The 9,518-nt window shown below is 27.6% G+C and overlaps 1 protein-coding gene across 1 annotated transcript; it reads left to right on the forward strand.

The window, feature by feature from the left end:
- Positions 1-2,042: 2,042 nt before the first annotated feature.
- Positions 2,043-6,838, forward strand: LOC117173016 (synaptosomal-associated protein 29). The gene is made up of 2 exons (XM_033361362.1): positions 2,043-2,488; positions 5,513-6,838. Exons 1-2 carry the CDS (start codon positions 2,192-2,194, stop codon positions 6,038-6,040), a joined length of 825 nt encoding a protein of 274 aa, XP_033217253.1. The 5' UTR covers positions 2,043-2,191; the 3' UTR covers positions 6,041-6,838.
- Positions 6,839-9,518: the final 2,680 nt, after the last annotated feature.

Below are 9,518 nucleotides of genomic sequence, written 5' to 3' on the forward strand. Positions count from 1 at the left end.
AGAGTACATAGTTTTAATCATTTTTATATTTTTTACACCGAATAGTTCTATTTTCAACCAATAAAGATACATTTTTTAATAAAATACGAAATAGTTAAATTTTCGACCAAAAAAACAACGAATTTTTAAAAAAAGTTGAAGTTTCAACAAAAAATGGATTATCTACATAACCAGTTTAAAAAACTGTTCAATGAAAAAAAGAAATTTTAATTAAATAGTTAAATTTTCAAATATAGAAATGAATTTTCAACTAACCGAATCCATTTCAAATCAGGCAGGGTTCACTAAACTTGAAGTCGTAGAATCTCTTGGGGGCGAAATACATGTATGTTGTTTTTAGAAGAAATGGGACGATACGTATTTTTCCGATTTGTAAAAATAAAAATTTTCTAAGAAGTTATGCTTATTTGAATTTTTATCTTTGCCTTTCAAAAAAACTTTTCTTTCTGATCAAAAAACCCACCTTTAAATTTGTTGGCAATTTTTTGTTTGATTTGTACTTTGATAAGGCAGATATTTTGTAAGTTTGTTGCTTGCTAAAAAACTGTTGTAATCAAGAGAATTCTTTTTTCTTACAATCGATTTTTCACTTTTTCTTGGAAAACATGACAGATACGAAAACATGTTGACATAAAAGATTGCACGTCTAAAAAGTTCTATAAAAAATGTCTCTCGTTATTTTCCGATATCATTCATGGTTTACGTTAAAAATTACATTTTTAGGAGAAACAAATTCTCCCGACCTCAAAAATAGCTTAGATCGCATGGTACTGATAATATGCCATTCTTCTATTAGTAGAAACTTTTCAAACAATATTTAAATTAATAAAAAATGTGGGGTTTTCCAGAAAATATTTTTTTCTTATGTTCAAAACTTGATGAAAAAAATCAGTTAAATTAATTAGTGTGCAACAAAAGAAAGAGGAATTTTTAACAAAATGGGTAAATTTTACATTATTTTTAAGGAAGACGAATAATATTTTACAAAAAAATCGAGTTTTCAACAAAACACATGGATTTCCACCCATAAGACTGGATTTTTAACTAAAAACATTACAAGAAGTATAATTTTCTACCAAAAAAGATGATTTTTTAACAAAAAAGTTGAATTTTTAACTAAAAATTATATATTTACAAGCCATAGAAAAAACTTCATTTAATTATAAAAATAGTTACATTATTAACTACCGAAATTATATTTCTACCAAAAATGTTAATTCTTAACCATCAACATTAATTTTGAGCCAAAGGAGACGAATTTTCACCAAAATAGTTGAATAATTAGCCAAAGAGATGACTCTTTAACAAACAAATTGATTTTTAACAAAGTAGTTCACCTTTAAACCATTATAGTTTTATTTGCAAAAGAAAAAATGAATTCTCAATTAAAAATGTATTATTTGATGTCTCAACCAAAAACGATTTTAAATTAATTTTCAAAAAATTAGTCAACTTTCTAGCCAAAATAATGAATCCTTTACTGAGAAAGATACAAATTTTCAACAGCATAATTAACTTCTTAACTAAAAGAAAGAATCTTCAACAAATAAGACAGATGTTTAACAAAATATTTTTATTTTCAAGTAAATAATTTGATTAAAAACAAAATTAAATCGACAAAAGTTGAATTCATCTAAAAACTTTAATTTTCGCGGAATTTTGACTTGAATAATTAGCTCTACCTTATCGGCTGCTCAACTCCTTACAAACGACCCATGGGCGTAGGAAACACGGGACTAGACATGCCTTCATAACTTGGATGAGCGGGATTGAATCCACGGGAGGGGGGAGAAATCCATGAGTGGGGAGAGTCGCCATCTTGCGATGTGCCATTTGATTATGCACACGAGCATTTTTGCCGACAAACTGTGCATGAAAATATAAACATGTGGCGCTGCCATGTTTGTCGCGGGACATCAAAAGGTGGCGGACCACCCCCCTCATTGCATCAACCCCGCAATGGCATGCCTAGTCCCTTGTTTCCTATGTCCATGCAAACGACCGAATTTTTTTGAAAAGAGTAGTATGTTTCTTACTGACAGATAACCTAACCTCACGTGAGTTCAAAGCGTTTTCGAGGTTATTCACGTCTGTTCACTTCTGCTCGACTCACGTAAATAAATTTCGCTTTGTTTCAAGTAATTTCAACGTTCATCGAGTGCAGTTGAGTAGACAATTAAAAAGTGTTGTTATGGCAGGTCACAATTACATAAGTGATCCGAAAAACCCCTTTTTTTCGCTCGAGGACGACGTGGATGATGAAACTTTCATCAAAAGTGCACCTCGAAGACCTTCAGCCGCCTCTCCAAATTACAATCCCTACTCGTCGTCTAACAATCATTACACCAATTTTGACAACGAGCTTGAACAACATCATGAAGATTTAGTCTCTCGAAGAAAAGTGATTGAAGAAAGAACTCTCCAGTCTTCTGAAAGGTCCATTTCGCTTTTGAGGGATTCTGAACAAGTCGGAGCTGCCACGGCTGAGGTTACAATCATTATTTTTTCTTTATCGAATTCGCATTGATAACGTGTCAATGATTATATGCTTTATACATAGTACTCTTTACGGGGGGCGTATTTTCCCAGGGTATTTGTTATTAAGATTCGCCCTCAATTTCCTAGAAAATTCTCTTCTCCGTTCGACAATTTAATTTACTCATTTTATTTCGCAACTTTCTTCTGTCTTTTCTGTTTTAATATTTCTTCACTGTTTTAAGTTTGTTGTTTTGAATTTTCTGGAATTTTTGTAAACGAAATTTCTGAACGAGGATTTTTAATTCTAAAGATTTAGTTCTAAAAGAGAATGTTTATAGTGTACATCATTTTTTAAATAATAGAAGCAACAATTCTGCCATTAACTTTTTGATCACATGTTTTAATTTGACAAATGAATTCTATTCATAATTTTTTGTAATTTCATTTTATGATAACGTTTATTCCTGAATGTTTATAAATCTTATTGATAGAACAGAAACTTTTTATATAATTTTTTTTTCTAATATTTAGTAATCATTTTTCTCCTAACACTTTGCTATCGCTCTATAATGATATGACAATAATAAATAATTTAACATTTGAAAAGATTTCATAAAATAAAAAAAGTAGATTTTTAAAGATTTTAAAATGAAATTTGTAAGCCATTTAAGGATCTTTAGAGGCTTAACATAATACATTTTTTTAAGATTCCACAGAAAAATTAAACTTATTTTCTTATTTTGCAAAATTATTTTAAGAAAATATTTAGAAAGATTTAAAAATAAAAATAACTTTAAACCTTAAAAGATTTCAATAAATTAAAAACAACATGTATATTTTTAAATATTTCGAAATAAAATAGGAATATTTAAAGTGAATCTTTATTTTAAAAAATTAATTTGAAGAGTTTTAGAGCTTTTAAAAGATTAAAAATAATGTAAACCTTTAAAAGATTTCCAAACATATATAAAATATTTTAAACTGTTTTTTAAGCGTGCAAAAGTTCTATATGTCTTGTAAACTGGATCAAATTTTTTCTTCAATTTGATGAAATCCTATAAATTAAAAAAAATGTTTTAGACATTTTCTAGACACTTTTTTGACGTATCTGAAATCTTCAAAAATTGTTTTCCTATTGCTAATTATTTTCCTTCAAATGATATTTTGCCTAAAATTTATGTTGTTTCTTGACTGAATTTTTTTGTTTGGTGGAAAATACAACTAAAAATTCGACACATCATTCAATGTGCGCCTTTGTAGTTTGGACATTTATCTTTTTTGGTAGAAATTTCATCTTTTTTTTAAATTACAAGTACAACTGTTTGGTTTAAAATTGAAATCTTTTTTGGTTAAGGATTCAACTTTCTTGTTGAAAATTCGTCTTTTTTTTATTAAAAATTCAATTACTTGTACAAAAATGTATCCAATTGAATAATTAAACTGTTTCCTAGAAAATTAGTCTATTCCGGAAAATATTTGTTTGTTTGTTTGTAAAAGTACACCTGGTTGAAGAATATTCTTTTTTGGATCAGGGTTCAACTATTTGGCTTAAAATATATCTTTTTGGATAAATTAAGCTGTTTTTGTTTTAAAATAAATATATTTTTGGATTGAAATATCAACTTTTACCATTTTCGTTGAGAATTCATATTTTTTGCTTTTAAATTCATTTATTTGGTTCAAGAATAACCTTTCCGTTTAAATTTTGATTTTACATATCTCAAATTTTGAAAAATATTTTTGAAATTTAATTCTGCAAATTAAAATTTTGTACAAGTTTTATGTTATTGTTTTTCGCTAAATATAGTATTCTGTAAAAGAATATTATTATATTATGAAACATACATTTCAAAGAGGACTTAACATTTTCTAACAAAAAATTATGTTGTGTTAGTTATTCGCCGGAAATTAGCATTTTTAAACAACAATTATCGTAAAAACTCCAAATTTTCCACAATTTTAGGTTATGATAGTGTTACACAATTCAAATTGAAACTTTTTATTTAAAAATAAAATTTTTTTTTTAAATAATTTTTTTGTTTTCATCAATTATTTACGTTTTTAGGTTTTGTTAGCATTGTTGCCGGGAATAGAATTTTTACAACGAAAATCATTAGATTTTAGTGCGAACTTATTTTGAACGAAAAATCGAAAATTGACAAACATTAGGTTCAAAGAAAAATTTACAATTATAGTGTTCTTTGTCAAAAATTGACATTTTTATTCAAATATCATTATAATTTGGACAAAATTTTAAGTTACATTGGTGTCTTGCATCGAAAATTGTTATTTTTAAACACAAACTATTGTAGTATGAAGAAGACTTCTAATCTTTGAAAACTGTTAAAAGTTGAAAAAAAATTTGAATTGTATTTTCAACTATTGTGATTTGAATTATTGGAAATTCAAGAACAAAATCGAGTCTTATTTTATAAACATATATTAAAAGTATTATATTTACATAATTTGACATAAATATTTGATAAATTTATTCTTCAAACCATTTTAAAAATTTGAATGTCGTTTTTTTCGAAACTGGGTCGTAATTGGCAATTAATGTTTTGACAAATTAATAGTCATCCAAGGGTCTCAGTAGGGAATTTATGATATTAAAAAAATCTCATCTCTGATAATTTGTTTGCTAAACAACAAAATATTAAGTTTAATAGAAGATTTACAATCTTAAACATTCTTTTTTTTCGTCAGAAATTACTATTCTTGCTAAAAACCATTATATATATTAAAGAATATTTTCAAAATTTAATCAATAATAGGGAGTGGTATCATTTTTCATAGAAAATCATTTTAATTCGATAATTAAACTTAAAGTTTTGAACACCTTTACGTTATGTATTATTGTACAGAACTATTTTATATTAATTTTGAATTTAAGATACCGATTTGCACAAATTATCAAAAATATTGTCCCTGCTTCCCTTTTCTATCATTTCAAATAATGGATATCATGAAATACAAGAAATTTGCATTAATATTAATTTTATCAATAAATTTCTCCAATAATTGTTTTCCACAGGAATTGATAAGACAACGAGAACAGCTGGAGCGAACCGAGAAGCGATTGGACGACATCAATACTACTTTGCGTTTTAGTCAGAAGCATATTCAGGGCATAAAAAGCGTCTTTGGTAGTTTAAAAAACTACCTGAGTGGGAAATCGATAGACATTCCAACGCCCTCGGCTTCTAAAATTCCTGACGTTTCAACCAGCCTTCCTCTAACGACTTCAAGCAGCCTCACAGATTCCTTGGAGCAAACTAGGAATCATCTTACTGGAGGCGAACATCCTTCCTTCAGACTTAGAGGCCTCTCTGAAGAAGAGGAATCCTACAAACCAGTGACAAATCATGTGAGCGCTGTTCTAGAAAAAAATCTGGACGAAATGAGTGGCTCGCTTGCTAGATTGAAAGGATTGGCTATCGGACTTTCTGAGGAAATTGACTCACAAAATGATCTCCTTGATAATATAACTGATAAGACGGAAACGGCGGACATAACTTTGATGAAACAGAGCAAAGACATGAGGCATTTGCTTAAGAAGTAAATTAAAAAAGGGCAAGGGAGTACTTTTGATTACAGAATAGAATGTTCAGTTACAAATGACAAAAGGAGGTTGAAAAAACTAGGAATTTTCTCAAATACAGTTCGCAGACAGGAAAGAATGTTGGATCTGATCAGCATCGTATTTTACGCGATTATCAATAGAGTTTTTACGTTAAGTTGGGATGTAAGTAGGACGTTGATTATAATTACCAGTACGTGCAATGAAATCACTCGGGTGAAGAAAAAAGCCTTTCTATTTTATAAATTAAAATCTTTTATAATGACTTTTTACGAAAAACAAAAATATGTTACCATTTATATATTTTGTTCTATTTAATTTCTCTTCGGAAAGAGAAAATTTGGCTTATATTCAAGCTGGAATTTTTCGGGAGATATTTAGAGAATCTAGTGTTTTTTTCGGATTCATATTTAATTGATATTTGATTTTGAGAAAAACGGGCAACAGAACGAAGGCACAAAATTCCAAAGCTAAAGTTAGAATCGACTATAAGGACTTTTAGCACTAGTTTACTGTTAAATTTTGTAAATTGGTACATTTCTATCCAATACGTAAATTTAATCAAATTGGAGAAAATCGATTCTCTATTTGTATATAATGTCTAGGAGATTTTGGATTAATTACATTGATTTTTTTTTCAAGGCCTCCGCAACGAATTATGCGACGGTGATAGATTATACAATTTGTTTATAGTTATTTATAGAATATGAAATTAAGGTGTACAATTTTTGTTGAAGAAGTTTTGAATATAAGTGTGAATAAATGTAGTTAGAAATATAATATTACATATTTCTCAAATTTAAGTTTTTTTTTGCGTATTTAGTATCCTTTTCCAACGTTTAGATTCCATTTTTTAAATTAGTTTGGAACTCATTAAAAAAAAGTCATTAAAATTATTGTATATTATTTTTTAAACTTATTCTTTAACGTATTATTTTTTATCAGAATAGCATTGTCAATCGAGTGCTAGGCGTATGTGTCGTTTTTTTATTTGAGGGGGAAATAATTTTTAATACAAAATAAAAATTTCAAACTTATTATTGTTCGGGTTTAATTGTTTAATTATTTTTAATGCTAATATTTCAATCAAAAAAAGATGTTTATTATTAATCAAAACAGTTCAATTTATCCAAAAAAGGCAAATTTTCAACAACACTGTTGAATCCTCAACCAAATAGTAGGTGCCTCAAGCAAAACAGATAATTTCGAACCATTTGCATTTTAAATAAAAAAAGACTACATGTTTCCCGAAAGAAACGAATTTTCTACAAAACATTTGACTTTAAAAAGAATTAAAATAGGAATTTGCAGCAAAAAAAATTAATTTTTATCCTAATACATGAATTTTCTAAGAAGAAAATTAATTCTATAAAAAAAAAAAAATTATATTCAACTAAAATTATGGATCTTCAAAGAAACAAATTAATTTTTAACTAAGGTAAACCGACCATTACAGGAACAACGTAAAAAGTATGTCCAATACTGGGACAATAATAAATATCGTTGAGTATGTTTTATATTCCAACATAAATTATAAAAGTAAAAATGTTCTATTATTTTTGAAGTTCTTTTAAATTTGTTACCACTATTTATTTTTTCCCTGACAAGTTATACATTTAGCAAAAAATAATCAAAAATATTTCTCAAAATGTGTGAGTAAACTGCTGCAAAATTCGCCATTTTTTTTTTTTTTTTTTTTTTTTTTCAAAACTTTCCGTATAACTTTTACAGAATCGTATTTTTGAAGTTTCCCACACTAAAAGAAAAGTAATGTTGTTGCACATTTTTAATAAGTTTAAGAATAAAATTCAGAACTTTATTAGCAATTTTATTCGATAACTTATAAATATTTTAATTTCCCGCATTTGGACAAATTTTTGGCGAAGTTGCCTAAAGCGGGACGAGCTGTCGCTGATTGTCTCAGTTTCGGACACTTGAACGTGAGATGCGAAATTGCGTTTACATTACCCAGTAATAAGCGCATAATAGAGAAAAATTAATATTTTCAGAATTTAGCGCAAAAGTGAAGATTATTCTATTATTTTCAATGCGCGACTTTTCCATCCTTCTAAAATCACACTATAAGAATAAGATACCTCCGAAACTAATTCACATCTATTTCCATAGAGACCGCCACACAGTTTTCTCTTCTCCCAAAGAGAACGTGTTTTCAATATATTTAATTCCTTCTAATTGTACCGATAACACACCTCACAGAGATATTTTTTATTTCTCAGAAGTGGTCATATTTTGATTTTATCTAATTCCTTCTAATTAGTTCACAAAATATGTGTAATAAGTTATTTTAATTCCTTCATGCGAAATATAAGTTCTAAAATTTTAATTCTAACCATTTCAACTCTGCCGCTCTAAAGTTAAAATTACTTAAATTCATACAATTGAATAGATTTCTTTGGTGCATTTTTAAGACGTTTAAATAAATTATTAAAATATAAATAAATTTGAATATTTTTCGAATTTATAAGTTATAAAAAGATTTAATAAAGAAAAATAGTCTAAATCAATGTTTTCGTTAAATCTTACTAAGTCGATTGAGAGGAATAGGATTTGCACTTTTTCTGTTCCAGTTGGAGTATTTTTAGACGGAGGAAAAATCCCCAGTGGGCACAAAGTTTGGCGACGTATTAATGACATCGTTACGATATCCCATTTCCATGCCGTTAAGGTGTCTTTACGATATCGTAAATAAGTCGTATGCTCTGACGATGTCTTTATGACATAGCAAAGACATCGAAGTGACATGGACAAGGGGTGTCGTAAAGATGTCGTAACGATGTCGCCAAATTTTGTGCCCACTGGGTCGCGTATTCATAGGAATACAAATTCTTAATTTTTCTGAATTCAACGCTTATTACCGGGTACTGAGACGGCCACTTTCGCCGTGTTTTAAATTAAATGTCGCAGTATTATTTTCGTGATATATTAAAAATATTGTTTATAAGACACAACCTTGCTGTTCAATTGATTATTTATTTTAAAAAAAGTTGTTCAGGGTAGTTTATTGAAATCTCCTATTCTAACCTTAAAGGTTTCCAAAAGCAATGCAATATAGTATCTCTTAAATTTAATTTTTCACTAAAAATTAGTAAGTATGCATTAAAATATAATATTATAGATTTATATGAAATATTAATAAGATTAATATTATAGATTTAATTTTTAAGATGAATTAAGTAAATGAACTTTTCTGTTCAAAATTTATATTTTCAAATTAAAAATATAATTGTTTTTTAAGAAAACTAGTCTTTTTGACTTCAAAATTCAACATCTAGGTTAATTTATTTTTTGATTAACATTTGAACTATTTTCTTGAAAATTCGTCTAATTAAAATCTTTTTTGGTTGAAATACCAACTATTATATTTTTTAAATCAGAACTTACCTTTTTTGGTTAACTGAATATTTCAATTTTCTAACAAAGCTGTTTTTTCGAGTTTTTT

The sequence above is a fragment of the Belonocnema kinseyi genome, chromosome 5 (genome assembly GCF_010883055.1).
Source record: "Belonocnema kinseyi isolate 2016_QV_RU_SX_M_011 chromosome 5, B_treatae_v1, whole genome shotgun sequence".
Lineage (NCBI taxonomy): Eukaryota > Metazoa > Arthropoda > Insecta > Hymenoptera > Cynipidae > Belonocnema > Belonocnema kinseyi.

What these genes read in the sequence shown, in the direction of transcription:
- LOC117173016 (XM_033361362.1), top strand. Translation starts at nt 2,192, where the DNA reads ATGGCAGGTCACAATTACATAAGTGATCCGAAAAACCCCTTTTTTTCG. An exon ending in TCGGAGCTGCCACGGCTGAG is followed by an intron (nt 2,489 to 5,512) that starts GTTACAATCATT and finishes TGTTTTCCACAG; the next exon opens with GAATTGATAAGACAACGAGA.